At 43.6% G+C, this 20,695-nt stretch overlaps 1 protein-coding gene across 1 annotated transcript; it reads left to right on the top strand.

Annotated features, from left to right (window-relative positions):
• The first annotated feature begins 1,277 nt into the window (after positions 1 to 1,277).
• Positions 1,278 to 20,497, top strand: FSD2 (fibronectin type III and SPRY domain containing 2). Its single transcript, XM_059823865.1, has 13 exons — positions 1,278 to 1,381; positions 3,381 to 4,165; positions 4,246 to 4,341; positions 5,375 to 5,608; positions 6,902 to 6,924; positions 7,927 to 8,048; positions 9,122 to 9,277; positions 10,334 to 10,468; positions 11,302 to 11,455; positions 11,844 to 11,977; positions 13,922 to 14,054; positions 17,034 to 17,210; positions 19,522 to 20,497. The coding sequence occupies exons 2-13, from the start codon at positions 3,422 to 3,424 to the stop codon at positions 19,772 to 19,774; spliced, it is 2,361 nt and encodes a 786-aa protein (XP_059679848.1). The 5' UTR covers positions 1,278 to 1,381; positions 3,381 to 3,421; the 3' UTR covers positions 19,775 to 20,497.
• Positions 20,498 to 20,695: the final 198 nt, after the last annotated feature.

The raw sequence follows: 20,695 nt of genomic DNA, 5'->3' as shown, positions 1-20,695 counted from the left end.
GCCTGCAAGATAGTGTAACTTAACAATATAAGGGCAAAGATAAGTTCTCGTTTAAAAAATTAATAAAATCTGTCTGACAGCATAAATGTAACATTTCAGCAAAGGCTACATCATTTATGTGAAAACATTTCTGTTCTGATCTCACAGATGATAGAGGCACTGTCAGCAGTAATGAGATCATGACTACATGGGTAATTAACTTGTAATTCCTTAACAAAACAGCAAACAATTGCCCTGTTAGAAATGTGAGGAAATTACACCAAGTTTAATTGGAAAAGGAGGTAAAAGCAGAGCTGTGTCAAGATCCAATAGACGTTTCCCCTTGCACTGTCCCCTGAGCTCAAGATGTATATAATGCAATGTTCTCAAACATGATTAAAAACCTTTTGCCAGCAAGACTGGCTCAGTAGCATGTTCACAAGCAGAAGATTATGTATGCTGGACAACTGTGGGTTTGAGTGGACACATAAAGCTCAAGTGCTACAGTAATCACAATAATCAGTGGTAATACACAGCCCGAGTTTTATCAGGTGAACCACTACTGAGTGCAGACTGAAGGGATATGTTCCCATGAAAACTCTCCCTAGCTGGGCCATTGACCATTTTCTTCACTATAATTAGCTTTCCAGTGGTCTAGCATAGACATACAGGGTGGGGATATATGTATATGTATAGTAAGTGTATGCAACATTCTGATTTCTTCTAAATTCTGATTTTTTAATATTCTTTTCTAGAATCTGATCTTGATTCCAACTCAACCCCATAGTAAAGCTTCTGCTAACTGAATAGAGAGAAGGACTTTGACTTTAAACTTTTGCAAAGAACAGAACAGATACTTCCATTTAACTATGCAGTAATGCTTTAAGTACGAGTCCAGCCGTTTGAGCTGGTTTGTGCAGAGTGCATGTTTTGTGAATCCCACACATGATACTCTGCCTAGCACCACAGCCTTGGAAATCACGCCTAGAGTCAATGACTGCACTCTACTGGGTTTATTAATACCAGCTCAGAAAGTGAGAGGGTGCTCTGGCTTTAGCAAGGGGTCTGTATAATTGTTCCAAGTACTTCAGATCCAGGAATCAACCTTCAGAGCCTTCTCTCAGTGTATGACATTAATCCTGGTGACACTCAAGTAGCATGCTGCTGAAGGACAGCCGGGGCACATCTATATTTGTTCCATTGCTCATTGCTGGCATGTCCCCTGAGCAAAGAGGCCGTCTAGGGTTACAGTAATAAGTCTTCCCTCTGCAGTCATAGGAAAGTGGCTGGGAATTGCTTTCATGTGAATTAATTTTTACTAGGGGAAATAAATGTGAAGTTTGATGCCATCTGAGCTATCAGAAGAATTTATGACGTCTTAAGATAGAAGGCAAGTTTTTAGGTAGTAACATTCTTTGTTATATATTTTTGATAATTGATGGTCACGGACTTAAACATTCTTCACTGTAATTGTATCTGTGCCTGTAAACTGAGCAAACACTGAGCAATCATGTGAAAATCTTATTTAGGCAGCAAGGTTCCAGATGAGCTTAATTATGCTCATTTTAATTTATGTAATTTAATTTCATTTTGGTAGGAAAAATACTTGTTAATTCGCTTTTCTAGTTAGTAGTAGCTTCTAAAGCAAGCCTTATTGTTATAATTATGGGGAAAAAAGTCTTTACAGGAGCCAGACAACATTTTCTGGTATGTGTCAAGACCTTTTCTCTCTTTAATATGTTAAGATTTGCATGATTTATTTTATTACCTTTAGCATAAATAGTATTTCTGCCTAACTTCAGTGTTTTTGTCTATAGTAAGATATTGCTAGCTGTAGAATCCACACCCCTGTCTGCAGTGCCGGAAGACAAATGGTGAACTTCTGTGTGTGTTTTCTTGCAGATCTGGTAGGGTGGACTGTTTTCAGTCTTTGAAATAAAACTGAATTGGAAGTTTCTTAGCATTTTTCACTGGTTCAAGAAGTTGCTTTCCAATAAGTCACTGACTGTGTTGACTTTGTTAGCTAAGTAATCCTCAGGAATATTAGTAAAATATCGATGAAATAAATTTGAAGTGATAGCAAGTACTCAAAACTACGAAGACCATAAAAAGTAGTTTGAAAGCAAAGCTGATGTGAAAGCTTCTGCAGAAGCTCTGATAACCTTGATGTTTGATTGACCTTTTGGCTTTTTTCTGCAAGAAAGTGGTTTTAAAGCTTTCATATGCTTCACTAAGCTAGGACTAGATGTAACCGTAGGTTCATTAATATTCAGCTGAAATCTTTCAATGAACTCTTTTGATGGTAGTAGTAAACTGCTGAGACAATTGACCTGGGTAGTTTTGTAGCCATGATTTTGTTAGTGCTGGTGAACAGTGGAGGGCTGCAGGGACGTTGCAGCTCTGACAGAGCACCATGTGGTCTCTCTGTGCTAGCATTATTTCATTTGCTGTTGTTAATACGGGCTGGTTGGAAAGAGTGGGCTTAGGGAGTCAGCATTAAGATTGCCCTTGCACCTTTAATGTTGTCCCACATGCATCTGCTTTATCATACAGCTTTGCATTTCACACCCATATGCTCTTTTCACACCTCCCACATTGCACAGAATGGACAAAGTGTGCAAGCTCCAGGTCAGAGTGGACTTCTCTCAATTCAGGGGTCAATGACCTGCTTTGCTTCCTAGTTACTGTATGCTTTATCATGTGGATCATCATCGATCTTTTTTCTGAGCTTCATTTATGTTAAAATATATATTTTCACAGCACCTGAGAACCCCCAAAGGGCAGTATTTTTCCCTGTTTTATAGAAAGGACCTGAGACCTGGACTGAGAATAAGGTTAAAAGAAATGTCAAGTTTCGGTATCAAGAATGGCAACTTGAAAAATCCAGAGCAGGATTTTTCAGGGCATTTACTAGTGTGTTATATGGCATCAGTGGTCACCAGAGAGGGCATCCTACAGTATGCCTGACTGACAGTTCAGAAAGAGCGCCTGACAGCAGCTGAAGGGTGAGCAGAGTTCAAACCAGGCCATCTACAATTGCACAGAACAGCACTAAGTACACCTGAAGCACAGTTGCAGTGTTGAGCTGAGGACAGGACTACTCCACAGTTTGGAAATCAGACATCAGGGTCACAGATGAGCCACTCAGAAAACATGGGATGCACAGCAGAAGCAGCTCTCTGCTGTGCTTTGCCCAGAGGCGAGAAAAAACAAGCTTCCCGTGGCTTTGCTTCAGAAGCTTCACTTAGGCAGTGAAGCTACCGGCTTTGGTCTTTCCCAAGCCTACCTCCAGGCCCTGAGCAGTCCTCAGCCAAACCTATTCCATCTATATATTTTTAAGCAAGAAAAACTCATGCTTGATATCCAAGTAAGTAGCTAAGTTTCTTTCTAATCTTTTACAGGTTTGAGACTTATCGTCTCAAAAGCCTCACTGAGAATACCAATGTCATCCAGATCTGGCAGCACAAGAGAGTATGAAACCAGTGACCAGTCACCCGGTCGTTCAGCTTCCCCACCAGTCCCAGAGTCTAGTGAAACTGAGGCTGAAGGCTTGATATTTTATCACATGGATCTTTATGGATCAAAGGAGAGGTTTGATATCTTTCCCAAAGAGCCATCTGGTCAAGGAGACAGATCTCTGGGGGATACCAGAAGGGAATCTGCACTGAGTAGTGAAAAATTTCCGCGCTCACAAGAAGCTGGATATGACTTGGAAAAGGAGGTTGCAGAGTTGGCTAAGATGTATGGACTTGATGAGGATAGAGAAAAAGAGCTTGAGCTTCTTGGAGGACATCTGGAGACGGTGGAGAGCAGATGGCCACCTGCTCGCACAGGAAAAACAGGATCACAAGGCTCCATATGTAATGCATCAAAAAGCAGCTCTCCACTGAAAGATCAAAGTCAAAGCACAAAGCAACAGGGACTTCCTGGCGAGGCTTCTCAAGATGAAGATCAGAGCAAAACCAGAGCAGAGGATGAGGCTGAGAGCCACACATGGTCCAGAGAGGGGCTTAGCAGTGGTGGCATGTCAGATGAGTGGAGCAGTCAGGCTGTCAGTGAGGAGGAGGAAGCGGCAGATGTTTTTTGCTCAACCTGCAAGATGCCAATCCGAGCTTTTGACAAACTGTTTGGTGAGCACAAGGATCACGAGGTGGCTCAGCTCCCCACTGCTCTGGAAAGTGAAAAGGTAAGAGTAATGCAAGTGTACTGCAGTGCCTCAAAAACAGTGTTCAGACATACTAAGAATCACACTGGGTGTTTTGGTAGGAGGAGATTCATAAAAATATGTGCAAGTTGGAAGACCAGATTGCTCAGATGGAAAACTTTGCCAGCCACTTGGAGGAAATCTTCATCACCGTAGAGGTAAGGCATTTTTTCTTGGGCTAACTTTGTGGTACTGGGGTTAGAACAGTTTTGACAGTCATAGGGTTCAGTTGTTAATGAGGTGAGTAATTATGGTAGCAGAGCACAGAGTTATCTGGAGGTTTACCTAGACTAAAGTAATCAGGAAATTTCATCCTAATGAATTTTTTAAGTGGGCTAGTAAAACCACATTAAGCATTTGCACAGGCACTTGCATTCAGAAATAAAGTGACCCCCACTCAGATTATCTTAGTTTTAAATGGCCAAAGACCTGTGATCTACCTAGTCCATCCAGAGTGTACCCCTTGTGTTCACTCGGTTTCATTCACAGAAGTGCCAGATACAGGCAAACCCTTGGATCAGCTGCATTGAGCTACAGCACTTCAAGGATTGTGCTCCTGCTCGCCTGATGTCAACTTCGCCGCAGGGGAAGGGGCCCAGCTGGCAGCAAGTCAAACTGGAGCAGTAACTCAAGGCACCTACTGCCTTTTCTCTGCTGCATGTGGCACAGAAGGATGTCAGTGTCTGAGCAGTGCAGCTGCTGGCAATAAAGCCTTGCCTGCTCCTTAAATCTTCCTCCTTAATGCTTTCTCCAGCAGTGAGTGAGGATACCAGCATTAGCTGCTCAGATCCCCCAGTGTGAATCCATGGATCCCACTGAGTTGCCATGGTTTCTCTCATGGAAGGATGTGCTTGACTGTTGGTGGAAACACTTGTGAGATTATGGCTAAGATGTATCCCTAGTTGTGCTCCCTGGGCTTAGGTTGGAGGCAGCTGACTTGCAAATTGTTTTTATTGTAATATCTGATGCTCTTACTATGCCTGGAACAAAATCCAACACACTGTTATGCTTCAGTGGGGGTGAATGATTAGAATAAACCCCTAAAAATGCAAATCAGTCAAATTACAGCTTCTGTGTACTGGTATTGCCTCCCTAGCAAAGAGAATTTTAGGCAGACACAAGTAAGATTTTTTCTGGCTGAGCTATGGATCAGGCCTGACACCAAGAAACAAACTCCCAAATGCCTTGCAGGAAAACTTTGGGAGGCAGGAGCAAAACTTCGAGGTACATTATAATGATGCAGTGCAAGTGCTTGCTCGGAAGTACGAAGAACAGTTGGAAGCACTGGGGGAAGAGAAGAGGCAGAAGCTGGAAGCTTTATATGAGCAGCTGGTCAGTTGTGGGGAACATCTTGACACCTGCAAGGAGCTCACAGATGCAACCCAGGAGCTTTACCTGGAAAATGACAAAGCCGATTTCATGAAGGTAAAGAGCTTTAACTGGCAAGGCCCCTTCTAAATGCTCTTTGCTGCTTGCAAGTAGTCCCCAGCTGGGAAGTCCCAAGTGGCTTTGTTGCTGGAGAGCATTTGAGGTGTTCGGTCCATGGTGTCACTGCTGCAGGTTCTTGGCGTGGTGGGTGGCATTGACTTAGTCGGGCAACACAATGGGGCCAAAATGCAGAAGCAGCAGCAGAAGTTTGTAGCTTGGATGCTCAATGATTTATGAGTCTCACTGGGGTTCAGAGAGAAGATATGTCTCTAAAAAGCTTATCTCAGGAAACTCTGGAAGCACTTAGTGTTCATTGCCTCATGCAGACTCAGCTCTCTTGCTCTATTCTGGGCTCACAGCAGGCAGGCTGATGCAACCACTTTGGAAGATGCTTCTTTTTCTTGCTCATTTTTTTTGGAAAGTTCAGCTGAACAGGAGGCTCCAAACTAAATACACGAGGAGCTCCTGCAAAGTGATGGATGAATCCCACTGTTGAGGAGGTGTCAAGAAGTTATTTTTCTTTAGCAGGTGGAAAAATAATTGGAAAAAAATGAGAATTTTCACTGCTGATGAGTGATTGCTCTAATCTGAGCTGTCCTGTGACGCAGGTGGGTGGGAGCATTTCTATAGCACAGCCACAGTAACTTCTGAACCGGACAGCAAACAAATCTCTTAACACCTCCAATCTGCTCCAATGGATCAGCTTGCTGTGTCACTCCAACCTGCTGAGTTCTTTGCATGAGCTGACTTCTCCCATTCCTCTGCATCTCTGGAATAACCTTATTTTCTCCTTAGCTCATAAACAGTTTTACATCACCCTTAGGAACCATTATTCACTGAGAAGTGAATAGGTCTTGGTCATGAGCTCTCAGCTGCTTAGGTTTCTCCAGGCATGGTACGTCTGTCTTCCAGTAACGTGCACTGCTTGGACTCCCTCCAATGCAGATAATGTCACTAAGTTATTTTCCCCAGCTCTTGTTGGGTTTTGTATGTGAAGGTTCTGTTGGCACTTTGGACACTTGAGGAAGAATACAGTCTACAGTCTAGATGGGTAGACACTGGTCACTGCCTGATACTGCACATTATCTTACTGTAAATTCAGCCAAGATCTGTTCATTTGAATGGACAGTTAGGCATGGCTTTGTTCTTAGAGGTAGGTGAGAGCCAATTGGCTCACTCTAAGGGCTGCATTTGGGACAATTCATGTGAGAGAGGTCAACAGCATGATGTAGGCTAATGCAAGAAATGTATTTTTTCTGTCTTTAACGCTCTCTCTCTTTTTTTCTACAGGCAGCCGTAACTATGGTTGACAGGTAGTATCACAGTCTGGGATTTTGTGTCACATTCCTTCCTGCTAATTGGGCCTGTTATTTGAGACACTTGGATGTTCTGGACTCTGTTCAGGCACACAAATGTTATCTAAGCTACTACAGCTATTGAAATCTTTAGTATTTCTGGTTCAGACTGCAGCAGAAAAAAGTTGCTCTAAAAAGTTTAACACTCAAAACTAGTTTTGAGCCAATTTTAAAAAACCCAAAGGGAGAGTTAGAGCATGAATAAATCACTGTTTTCAGCTTAGTCATAAGGAACTGATTTCAGTGACTGAGAAACAGGATTGCTAAAGATCTTGAAAGAAATGCTCTAGATACAAATCTGCCTAAAACTGAGCTCCCTAAATAGATTAGTAACAGGCTTATTTATGCATTAGTATAGAGGGGTAGAAAGTCAAGCTGTGGGAGCTCAAAACAGATGTTGAAAGATCTTGGAGCAGTTGGAAGAAATGTTAAGGTACACTAAATCAATTGCAAAAAATACACATTTAAATTGACTGTCATAATTTATGAAAACGCAGAGAAAAGATAGCCCTTTGTTTCAAATTTACAACACCTAGAACCATGAGGTCCTGAATAACTAATAGTGTCATAAATTCTAAATAATGAAAGTCATGGAGCTAATAGCTTGCTTTCCAAAGAGGGGTGCTGGGGAAATCTCACCCACCTGCTCAGTGGGAGCGCAGTGTGCCACAGCCAGCTTGCTGCGTGAGTAGGGCACACAAAGCGTGGTCCCTCAGTCCCATCAGCATCCAGCTCTGTTTGGCATCTTGGAGCACTGATCTGACGGTAGGCCGTGTATCTCCAAGCAAAGGGCATGGGTAGGCTGAGCTTTGTATGACTATGAAAACATTATTTTAAGGAAATAGCTGTTATTTTCAGAGTTTGATGTTCTTTTCCTCTTACCAATAGGTATCATAGAAAGGTATCTCCAATGCTATGGTACTTCCACTTAGACATTTTTTTTTTTTCCTACAATTACAGGCTGGAAGAATTCTTAAAGAAAGAAGTGGATTTAGAGCTTTCAACACTGCCAGGCTTCGAAGAGCGGGTCATAGATTTCTCTGAAGTTGAACAACTAATGAACTCCATTAATACTATTCCAGGTACTCTTCCTATCTGATCATTATTTCAGACCTATTTACATTTAATTACGGATATGTATTAAACAGAAGTCCATTACTTCTTTTAAAGGAGAACTGCAAAGGCAGAATTAGCTTCTCCCTAGTTTTCCCTCTAGGTTTTTTTATTTGTCTATATATACAGAGACACTGGAAGCTATTTTTGGATTTTTTTTTTTTTTCTCATTTGTTTTCAGTGTAAAATTACCAGAACTGCCAAGTTTGGTCTTCCCTGCTTTTGCTGGATGATTTCCTAGAAGACTCAAAAAGACTACCCCCTTCTGTTGAGGGGTCAGGCATGCTTACTTGGTGATAACTTGTCTTACCTTCTAGTTGCTTGAACAAAGTAGAGGGGGACACCAGACTGCTTTAAACAACCCGCACAGCTTCTCTCAATAACCAGATTTCAGTGGCTCGTTCCTCTGCTATTTAACAAACATTTTTCCTATTATCCACAGGAAACAGAGCAAAACCCAAACAAATTTTTAATAATTAAAAAAATAAAAATACGACAGATTTTAAATCTTTTCTGGCACACCACAAATGGTCAGAAAGAACAATATGCATTTTTTTAATGCCCATACCTTGTGTTTTCTTAAAGTAAAATAGCAATTGTTACTTGTTTGCTTACACTGCTGACCCCATGTTGGACAGCTTTTCCTTCATTTTTTCTCCAGAGGCTCCTCAGCCTCTGGGCTGGTCCACAGCAGTGCAGTGCATGTCAGATATTGCTCCTGCAGGGCCGTAGTAGCTTGCTGGGGAACAGCAGACCTCAGAGGCAGGGGAGGTCAAGTTTACAGAGAAGGGTTAGGCTGAGGTTTATGTATTTTGTTGTTTTGATTTTGATTTGAAGCAAGACTAGTTCATACACCAGTATCCTGATTATTATCTGCAACTATTTACAGGGTTAGCTCCTGACTTTTCTCCACGTGGGAGGAATATGACTCTATTCAATGCCTAAGCTTTGTGTAAACACCTTTGTGAGAGAAGAGGTGTTTGTCTGTGGACAACATACCATGCTTATACATTCAAAAACTGACCTGTTTTCCCCTCTGCAGCTCCTAGTGCCCCTGTGATCAATCCCCAGGCTCCCAATGCAGCGACTGGCACCTCACTGAGAGTTTGCTGGGGCCTCTTCTCGGATGACACTGTTGAGTGCTACCAACTGTGCTATAAACCAGTGAGCAATGAGAGGCACATGGACGAACAAGCAGGTAAGGAGGCCTGGACCCAAGGGGACACCTCAGCCCCTCACTGGCAAAAACAACTGGTTCCAAAGTGCTTCTGGACTTGCTGCAGCAACAAGCGCACCTTCTGCGCACGCTCTCTGCCACCAAAACTGTCATATCTGCCACCACATTTCCTGCTTCTGGCTTTGTTGCTTTTCCCCTACCAGGTCTGCCATGCTGCCCACTGCAGCAGGACCCATCACAGGAGCAAAGACAGGACCAGGGAGCAGGTGGGATAGCAGGAGTGGGAAGGGGACAGTGGATGGAGTCAGGTCTCAACAGTAGCATTTCCTTTCCCTGGGGGGCGGGCACTGCGTTAGTCACACATGTGCTGCATCCACTGCAAAGCACAGTATTTTTAGAGAGCAAATCACCATATTATCAGCATCCCTGCTGAAACGCCCACAGTCATTTTACAGTTTATCTCAGTGCTAATAATAGGCTGTAACTCCCCATCACCCCCCCCCACACACAAAAGAACCACAGAACCATCCTAAAATGTCCCAGCCTTGTGACAAAGCTGCCTTTGCTAGTGATATTCTTGCAGAACCTTTTACTGAAAACACCCAGTCTCTTCTGCAGCAAAAGTGGAGGCCAGTAGAGTGCCAAATGGCCAGTTCAGAATGAAAAGCAGAACCTGTCCAAATTTTATAAAATGAGTAATGAGAAATGAATAGTGAAATAGCCACAACTCTTGTCCCACTGCTGGGATGAGCTGACGAGACAGCATCCCCAGAGTGGGAACGCACAGGGTCTTTTTAGAAAAAATTCAGTGACAGGTGGGTGACCTTTCGGTTTTTTTTTTTTTTTTCCTGAGTGATGTGGCTCCTTCAGAAGCTGATGTGTTATCAGATTTATGCCTCCTTAGAGGAAGGCATGGTGAAACAGCCTGACAGCTAATCAAAGGGTATGGAGCACAAGGAACTCTCTTGAACTCAGCACACAAAACGATGTGCCTCAACTCCATTATTTGAGGCAACTTTGGGGAAGAGTGGGTAACTGTGTAAAGGCACTGTAAATGCTTTGTTGTTTTCATTTCAGAGCATACGCTAAAAGTCAAAGAAACATACTGTACTATTGCTAATCTGTTGCCGAATACACAGTATGAATTTTGGGTCAGTGCTTTAAATGCCTCCGGTATCAGTCCACCAAGTGAAAGAGCTGTTTATGTAACAGGTAAAAATATTTTATTCATATGACTATGTGACCTTCATAGTAAAATTCACAGTCATCTCTGAATTTTATGCCAGTAATGGTTTCTGAGCGCTTTGTTTCTTCTGATGTAAGTCTACCAACTGCATGGGAACATCCTACTTTTATTTGGAGAGCCTATCAGACCAGTTGTCCCTGTTTTAGAGTCAAAGAAACAGAAGCACAGAGACAAAATACCTTATTTAAATGCAAGCATGTAGGAGAGCTGGGAATAAGGCTCAAGTCTCCCATTTCTGCCAGGTGGATGCCTGCCCTCCTTTTATTGGCCTGTATATATTTTGTGGATTCATCTGCTATGCTGCCTTTTGTAACTGCAGTTCAGTCAAGCACATTTTGATTCATGTGGCTTGTCTTCAGGAATTCTTCCCAATAGCTGAACCACAACAAGATTAATTACAGACCCTGGTTCTCTTTTGTGAAATCCTGACATCAAATTGAGCAAGTCAGAGTGATACCTTCAAGCACTTGTTCCAGGTATCTTTCACATCTTAGAGCAGAGAAGAGATGCACCTTTATGACAAAGATAAAACCAATGATAGAAAGAAAATGGTTGTGTAATCAGTCTCTATCTATGTTACTTCTCTGATTAATTCTTTAGGGACCTCTATAGTCCAAATTAAGTCTTTGAATAGTACTGTTAATTGCCCTGCCTGCTGTTGTCCATTGGGGAAGCAGGTTTCTTTAACTATATAGTATTAGTAAACAACTTTTTGTTCTATTTTTTAAGTCTTCAAAGCATGTTTGTTGCAAATATCTTCAAGCAACAGCTTAGAATTGTTCTTTTGCCTACTTTTTAGCTCCTTCACCACCTATAATAAAGAATAAAAAGATCCGAAGCTGTGAAAACGCAGCACTGGTGTGCTGGGAATCTAGAGACATTAACCCTGTTGATTCCTACATGGTTGAATTGTCCAAGCTGACAGATGAAGAAAATGGCGATATTATTACTGAGTGAGTCACTATTCTATTGAGTCCATGACCTGTAGAGAGGAAAACATTTCAAGTCATGTGGCATCAGATAGCACTGAGAAAGGGTCCATGACCCTTTGGTGAATTCACCTTTATAAACATTCCTGTTAGTAACATTAATTGTCTAAATGTTAATCAAAAATTACTACACAGGGTATGGAAAAAGGGCAGAAGCAAATGTAAAAATCTGCATATCCTGTCACAGGCTATTTCTTACCTCTGCTACTGACAACTGTACAAGGTAAAGTGTTGTTGATGGGTTACAAGAAAAGCTGATCATGTAATTTCTTCTTTGTTGTTCAGAAAAATGATCTCAAAGGCCTACCTTTGTTCTCTACCCTATCATTTTCCATGGATTTATTTTCTGTAGATCTATTGTTGGGATTCCTAACTGTGAAGTCCTAATTCACCTCCAGCCAACACAAAGCTATCGCATCTGTGTTAGAGCCCTAAACCTGGGTGGTTCCAGTGAAAGAAGTGAACCTGTCCTGATACACACCACAGGTACTGTACAGCTCGGAACAACTCCAGCAGCCTTTTTTTGCATGGCATATAATGCAGCCTGGCATTTATTATCTCAACAGCAAGATTCCAGCTGGTTTCAGTGGCCTCTGGATCAGGTCCTAATCTCTTATATCTAATTACACACCTGGTAACCTTTTAGGAGTGAAAAAACCACTTTTCGTAACAATAAGTGCATTGCTTTAGCTCTGTAATTCAAAGTTATTTCTGTCCAGTACATTTGATACTCAAAAGTTACTAATTTATAAACATCACAAAAGACTAGATCAACCCAGCACCCTCAGATGTTGCCAGCTTGCCAAGTACTGACACACCAGTGAAGAAAGTTGTAGTGTGATTTTACTTTACTTCAGAGATTACCTTGTAATGATGCTGCTGCTGGCAAGTATGGTTGAGACAGTCAGTCAGCACTTTCCAGAGTCATTTGGATATGCAAAATCTTCCTGTGTATATATTAGAATGTCTCCAGCTCGGCTGGGGAAGCTGAGGGCTGGGTCCCCCTGTTCATCAGGAAAAAGGCAGTCCAGCTTTCAGCTGGAAGCTTTGCTTTTGGTAACTGACAAAGCATTATCACCTCTGCTCTCAGGGCCACACCAGTCAAGGATTAACCTTCTCCCCCAAAGGGAAGTTGGAAGCCCTTTCCCCTCCCAACCATCTAATCAAAGCTTGTTTTAATGACTTACAGGTAGACACCTGTTTTCATCTTCACCACTGCTATAATGAGGCTGCAACTTCACTGGGGTGTCTCAAACCTCCCACATCTCTCGCAGATGCATTCACACCATACCTGTGTCTCTTCTGCACTTACCTTCTGTGAGAGATTTGCAAATTGTGTTTATTCAGCAAGCTGACCACACACCCATTAATCTGCAAAAGGCTACCTTTCAGTAAGAAACCTGGCTGCTACACACCACAGAAAATAAATGGTCATTCTTAAATCCCTGGAGAGGAAGACTGTCATTGTCTTACCTTTGTGTGTATTTCAACTACTTAAATCAAACTCAGTATTTGAAATTGCCAATTCTACTTGCACAGCATGTGTTTGTTTTCAGCAGCACATGCCTGTAATTGCCCTGTCATTGTTTGTTTTGTATTTGCATTGAAGTAACTTGCAGTTTGATTATAATGATTTCATTTGGAGAGATATATCTTCTCTGAGTCTACATTATGCAAACAGCTGATGCAAATTGATCTGTCAGCTGCAAGCGCTCACCTCCAACACTGGGAATGACTTCTGATTCTTACTTACTGGGGTGGATACACAAACACCAACTACAGACAGCAGCTGTGATGCACATAGCTGCTCGTCAGAGTGCTGTGTGTCAGGCCTGCTTTGTGAAGTCTCCAAAGGGAGAAAGGCAGAAGTACTATTATCCTGGGCTGACTTACTGCTCTGAGGGCTGATCTGATGAGGAGGTGCTGAAGCATGAGGGATGCTGCGTGTGGCACCTATGTAGAGGTTCCTTCTCTTCAAACTGTGCCTGGCATTTATGTGGAAGAGGGGGCCATGAAGAGGCCTCTAAGCCCCCTTTCTCCTTTCAGTGATTAAAAATAGATCACTTCAGCTCTGAGGAAGATGACTTGAAACTGGACAGTCCAATTGCAGGGAGGACCCCTCATCTTTGAATAGCTACTTCCCATGCAATGCCTGCAGCTTTGAGCCCTGGCTGGGTTCAAAACCAGGTTAAGGACCCTTTTCTGCTTTTCACAAGGCTGTAACTAAACAGTGTTAAGCTGTAAAACACCCATTTATTTGCAAAACTCCAAATGGACAACCTTGTCCTCTCAATGTCAGCCACAGATTCCTTCCAGAGCACTGGTTAATCTTTTTGTGGATCCAAACAACATTTTACCACACCTTTGCTGCAAACCCTAATGCCATAAGGAGTTGCTGGAGTTATCCTCAGGCATTATCCTCTCTTGCAGGCACCTACTTCTGCCTTAATGAGGACACAGCCCATCCTTTACTGGCAATTCTAGATGATGGATTTACAATTGCATGCGATGAACTGGAAAACCCGGAGTGTGATCTGCCTGTCTATGATAACAGCTTTACAAGGTATACAGAAGAATTTCAGTTGCAACTAATGCATGTGGTTTGTGGCTGCTTCGCCCACGACACATCCCTACCTTGAATTTAAATCCTCTAAGAAGGTTTACTGGTATTGCAGCTCTCCTCACTTTCAAGCCAGGCACCAACCAAGTAAAACTTCCAGACTGTATGTGTGTGTGTATAACTTACAGTGTTTTCTTCTGTCTTGGTTTTTGCATAAGTGACGGTGCTTGTCTTCAGTTTTAGACAACTGCAAACATCTTTGTCAGTCCTTTTAAAATATGGATTACTCATCTTTTAGAAAATCAGATTTATTTTAAAGTATTTCAAGTTGGGCTCCTAAGATAACTATTCTGTTTGAAATGGTAGGCTTTCCCCATAGTTCCTTGAAGAGTAAAACTCCATACCCATTTATCCAGGCCCCATAGTTTCACTGGGGTTATCGTTCCTGAGCACCATTACTGAACTCCCCGTGGCTTGCTGCACTTGTCTGAGAATTTCTGGGGTGACTAATACATATTATCTGTAACATCTCCCTTTGCATGATGCGTGCACCGATTTCTATTAAATTCCAAAACTTTCTTGCCATTTAATTCTTTACAGAGGCCAAAAACCCCAGAAAAGTGTCACAAGAAAAAAAATAAACCAACCCCATATATTCTTAATACAGCACTAGTGGGATTTAAAAAGAAAAAAAAAAAAAAAAAAGGCATAATTTTTAGGTTTTCTTTTAATTATAGTGATCCAGCACTTGCACACTTCCAAGACTTGCTCCTCTCTGCTGGCTGTTGCTCCCTCTCTCCTGCCCCTTCCTCTGCAGGTGATAGAGCCTTGCGCATAATGTGCAGGAGGCTCTGCCCATCCTTCCTTGGTCTCATTTTTACACGTGGAGATTTGGGGGCTGGTTTTATATAGCTCTGTCCAATGGAAACCAACAAACACTCATCTTAAGTAAAACTTGTTCACTACAGCAAATGCTATACAATGGGCGAAAAAATCTATTGGTGCTTTGGGCACCTGACCTTCTTCTTTGAAAGAGGCTTGTGTAGTTCGAAGCACACTTGGTCTGTGGGTTTTTCTAAATAGATGCCAGGAAGTGTCTAATGGGGCTTTCAGCAGCTCTCACTGAGTTCATGAGTTTAAATTTCTCTCTCTAGCTGCTCTTTGGAACTTAAGCATCACTTGGAAGTTAATGCAAGTTCATAAAGAGGATTACAGATGCAGCCAGCCACGTACAAATCTGCTTACACATGTTGGGCACCTTGAGCTAAATTTGAGCAGGTAATTAAGTGCCAAAGCAAATGCTAAGGAAAGGAGAGGGATCCAAATACTTACCTCTTGCTGAAAGATCTAGCTGATGCTATTTGGGCCTACAGATTTTACTTTCAAAACAGAATTAGGCCCTTTGCCGTTGAAACTTAGCTTGCCAAAATGCATGTTGCCAGTCAGAACCACAGAAACAACATATAACCAGGACAGGCATCTGCAGATACAGAATAACACAAGCCCACAACTTAGCCCCTCCATGGAAACATGATGTTATTAGAAGGCTCGGTAGAAAAGAGCCAGGAGATAGAAAATTCTCTTCATTAAAGTCATCATGATGAGCCTAAATGGGATTTCATCCCACTTCCACAGGGTGCTTTTATGTTTCACATAAACAGTCAGAGCTGGCACTCATCTCATTCTGAACTCTGAGGCTGAGTTTTTGATGCCACCGTGAACTCTCAGAAGCCTCTTTCATGCCAAGATACTGTGGGGAAAAAAAAAAAAGAAAAAGCTCCCAAGCTGAAATGACTAACACTCATACTACAAGGAAATTGCATCGCAAACTCTTCTTTCTGAAGTTTGTGTGATCTCCGAAAGACTAATGTGTTTCCTAACCACAGCAGCTCCTATGGCCTGATTCGAGTTTGCCTTGGTGGCTTTGCAACTCTCATTACTGTGGTAATACTTTGTTCACAGATGTTTACCCATCCATTTTGCATCATTCCTTTTCCTTCTCAAGCTGTAGCAGCACAGCCTTTCTGAGTCCAGATGTCAGCAGCCTTTAAGCTATTTCCAAGACATCTACATGCACTTGTAATGAACTGTTCACTTGCTTTAAGTGATTGCTGCTGATGTGGCACAGAGTACAGCTATCTTGCTGTGCATGCCCGCCCTTATACATCAGTTCCTCCGAATGCTGAGTGCAGCTCTTTCTCAGCATTACCTAGAGGTTAGACAAGCTCAGAGTGTCTGCCAACAATATCCTTTGCCTTTGTATATTACAACTTTAGACGACCCTACCACAGAAACATACAGGTTGTGTATGACTCCCCATCCAAAACTGAAGGTGTGTTTTGAAACCTGCTATCCCCCGTGATGCAGCAATGACAGCTAATGCACCATGTACTTTTCCTGAGGAAAAGCTGGAGTGTAGTCTTACAGGATTCATGTTGCCCTCTTAAATCGAGTTAGGGCATTTCAGAAGAATTTGGCGTGGTTATTTTGCCAAACTTTCTTGGTTCAGAACCTGTGTTTTTGCAGACTTGCATCTTCAAAGCGCCCAGCTCCTTTGACTCTGAGACTGTGCCTGTAAATCAAGCTGAAGAGAATACAAACTCTGTAGCCTTTTTCCCCTGCTATACTGGGGTTCACCAAAGCACTTTCTTTTCTAGCAAGTAATAACTTTCCCAGAAAACCCAGGCAGCACAGGATGCTGTTCTGCCTATTCCTGAAAGTGCCCAGGGCACTTATTTCTACGAAGCTACCCACAGGTAAAAGCAGGGTAGGTGTCACAAAGAAACCTGCAGGTTCTGTGTCAGGTCCTCAGCATGTGGACTTCACTGTAGTCAAAAATCCATGCTGCACTGCTAAGGAGACAGCAAAAGTGGCTTTTGCTTTATTGATATATAATGTCCAGGTATATTACATACCTAAACATTGTCAATAGCATTGTAGGGAGTCCCTACCAAAGCACGTATTCCTGTCTGTCTCCCACAGGTGTATTGGGATCCTGGGCAGTCTGATCCCTTTTCCAGGAAAGCATTACTGGGAGGTGGAAGTTGAGGAAGATACAGAGTACAGAATCGGCGTGGCTTTTGAGAACACTCCAAGACATGGTTATCTGGGGGCAAACAACTCATCCTGGTGCATGAGGCATATCATCACACCATCAAGGTAAGGGCTGTGGAGGCTACAGGCTTCCTAAAGGAACACGTCCTACATGTACACCTGCAGGCAGAGCGGCAGAGAGCTCCTACTTGCAGGGGACAGCCAGAGATTTTATATCAAAGCCCAGACCAAGCACTTAGCCAAGGGGCCTCTGACATTCTAACATTGGCACTGTGAACTGGTGTTGGAAGGATACTAGAACCCTTAAGCAAATCCTCCTGCTTATAACAACATTCTCACATTGAAATAGGCAGTCCCAGGAACAAACCTGAATAAAATCTGCTTTACAGAAGTTAGCTGTAAAGGCTTTCTTTTAGGTCACCAGAGCCCCAGTAGGAAGACAGAGAGTAATAGATCCATGTAACCTAGAAACTATGCTATCTGGCTAAACCCAGTTATATGCAACTGGCTCTCTCCTACCTATGGAAGTACCTAACAGCCATACCTGCATGCAGAAATGCCAGCTGCCCTTATGCCTCAGCTGAACCTGCTGGCTGTCCGCCGGACACCGTTATATTAGCATCATTGCCTTTGACTCCCATGTGAGATTTCAGCACCCTGTGAAGCATCCAGGAGCAAGATAACAAGTCACACCCCCAGGCATCCCCAAGTATTGCCTACTGCCTGTCTGAATGGCTCACTGCTCAGCCTGTGGGAGTCGACAGGGTGCTGCTGGGTCCCCTTTAACAGGGAGTCTGGGTACCACGTGAGTGTCCCCAGCATGCACAGTCAGCAAATGGTAAGGATGGCATAGCATGGGCCCAAATCTGCCTGGCCTCTGCCTGCTGGTACACAGGGAGAGGTTTTAGATGCAGCTCAGCTGGCTGGAGCACACGCTCCTCCCCGGCACCTGCTGCTCGCCGCTCCCCAGCAGTTGGCCTACTGCATAGCCAGAGTCCTTAGCAGTGCTGGCATTCGCCTCCCACACAGCAAGAAATGCTGCTTAACGCGAGAGACCAAACCCAGTAACGCTAATGACTCTCCCTTACGCTGCAGGCAGGCTAATTTCATTTCCTTGCTACATTGAGCTAAGAGGTACATTGAGGTTTGTTCTCATTCTTCTGGAGCAATGAGCGTGGACTTCAGAGAGAAAAGGGAGCTGGGCCATTTGCTTGGTTTGAGTCACTGTCATACCCATTTCTGCAGGGAAATTTTCTCAGGTTTGAGTGGTGTGGGTGGAGGAGGTGGTTAGTGAAGAAGCTGGCCCTTACGAAATGCCAGATAACTCACTTCAGCTGAATAAATCTTCTCATTTCTGCTCAGAAAGGTACATGTTCCCATAAGTGTCTCATATTTTTGGTTGCAGCGTGCCACACTAGGGAGAACTGTTTGAGTAACTGTTGAAGAACCTCAGCATTATTCGAACAGTGACTACATGGGGAAGAGGGCTACCCTCATGACAAAGTTACCCTCATGCAGAAGAATACCTTCCTGGCCTCCACAGTCCAGGAATCACAAAAGACTTCACGCTCTAATAAACGAGCATGAAGACTGGAACTTCCCCACCAACACCATCCTGGCTGAGCAGGGAGGTCCTGTAGGAAAAGCAGCCAGAAACATCATTTAGAAAGTGGGGTTTGAAAAATTATGTCAAATAGTTTGGAGGATGCCTAGCCACACTGTGAGCCAGGCAGCCTCTGCCCAAGGGATTACACTCCCTTGCTGCTGCTGTGAAGGTGGGCGTGAGCAGTTCCCATAACTTTGCGAGGAAAGAGGGCTCAGTACCACAGGCTCTCGGGGAGCAAGCAGGCAGCATGGCAGGGCCTGGAAAGACAGGACTGAGTCGTCTCGCTAACTCTCTCCTTGGCAGTGCCTACAGCTATCTAGGGGCAAGGCTGAGGGGATGACAAGTGGTGTTCTGGGGCAAGCCTAACCGGCCTAACAGCACAGCTCCTTCACGGAGGAAGGGACTTCAGGCTAAACCTAGTGGCGAGAGTGCACCCTGCAATTTACATTGCTGAGACACAGAAAAAAAAATGGGAAGTCCCATGTCACGCTCTGACCTTGTCCATACCTAAGGGCTACCACCCACCCATTCAAAGCAGACCAGGATGTGAAACAAGAGGCCTGTGACACCAGTTAGATAGGCAGGTCTGAGCACTGCAGGATAAGGCTGTGTGGAAGCGCAGAGCACACCCTGGCAAACACAGCCATTGCTCAGCAAAGTGGATGGGACTGGGGCAGTAACCACAGGGCACACAGGAGGGATAGGACTGTGAAGCAGGAAACACACCCTGGAACACACCCGTGTGCACAAAGCGCTTCCCTTTGAGAGCAGCCAGGGAGCCCTCAGGTTTTTTGTGTTTCTTGCCTACAGGCACAAGTACGAATTCCTGCACAGCGGGATGACGCCAGACATCAGAATTACTATCCCCCCCAGAAGGATTGGCATCCTGCTGGACTATGAGAACTGCAAACTATCATTTTTTAATGCAAATATTGCCCAGCACCTTTACGCATTCAGCTCACACTTCCAGCATTACGTCCACCCCTGCTTTGCTTTGGAAACACCTGGTATTCTGCAGATACATACTGGAATTGCAATACCCCCATGGACTGCCCTCCCATAACCCATGTTCTGCAACTGCCACATCTACATGTAACCCACATTAAGCAATGCCCTCTTTCAGCATTAACTGCTCCATCACACTCCCTATAAACCAGCTGTCTCCCAAGGGAACAAAGCAACCCTGACCCAAACCAGCTGCCAGGCCTGAGCCCTTATGACAGTTTCTGTCCTCTTAGGCAGGATCCCAGCAGAAAGCTATTATGGTCAAAAGATCCATCAGCGTCTCAGAATTCTCCAGTTAGAAATGGATACTATCCTTCTCAGAGGTGACACCGTTACCAAACAGCAGTGACAGCTGAATTACTGATTCCCTCAGTACCCATTCAATGCCTAGGGAACTCCCCTGTTCCAGAGCAATCATTAATTCCACTCCTCTATCTGCTGAAGAGCTAAAAATTCAAAGAAAAAATAGCAAAAGGCATCATCACTGTACAGCTGCTAGACAGAGCTGGAAACACTCCAACCACGAAGCTGATCTCACAATCAAGTATTCTTGTCGCTACATGAAGTCTGTGACACAAGATAATCAAATACGCCTCCCTTGTGTGGGGACTGGTAGTGCCTACCACACACTTTTGGAAATACCCAAGCATGCACTACAGTCTCAAATATTAAAAGACATTTTTACATAATGCCCATGCTTCTCATTCATTCATCCAGGAGAAAAAACACAAAACAGACCAAGGCCTTGTGCAGTGCTTGATTGCCCCTACAAAGGGGTCTAAAGCACCATTTTAGCTTGTTCTTTTTGGCCATGCTCACCTCCATCCGGGTATATCCTCCACACTCAACAGACCTGTTCTCCGCCTCAGCACTGATGACTTCTCACCCTTGATGCTGTGTCCTTGAAGCTTTGCGTGTCCAGTGGGGGCTGGCCCAGCACTCAGCTGAAATGTCCTTGTTTAGGCTTCGTTTCCAGACA

Source organism: Gavia stellata, chromosome 13 (assembly GCF_030936135.1).
Source record: "Gavia stellata isolate bGavSte3 chromosome 13, bGavSte3.hap2, whole genome shotgun sequence".
Classification (NCBI taxonomy): domain Eukaryota; kingdom Metazoa; phylum Chordata; class Aves; order Gaviiformes; family Gaviidae; genus Gavia; species Gavia stellata.
The sequence above is the reverse complement of the archived record's forward strand: the minus strand, read 5'-3'. Positions and strand labels throughout refer to the sequence as shown.

Excerpts from the sequence above, each read along its gene's own strand:
- FSD2 (XM_059823865.1), top strand. The coding sequence starts at position 3,422 with ATGTCATCCAGATCTGGCAGCACAAGAGAGTATGAAACCAGTGACCAG. Across the intron at positions 8,049-9,121 it reads CTCCATTAATACTATTCCAG|CTCCTAGTGCCCCTGTGATC; the intron begins GTACTCTTCCTA and ends TCCCCTCTGCAG. Across the intron at positions 9,278-10,333 it reads GCACATGGACGAACAAGCAG|AGCATACGCTAAAAGTCAAA; the intron begins GTAAGGAGGCCT and ends TTTTCATTTCAG.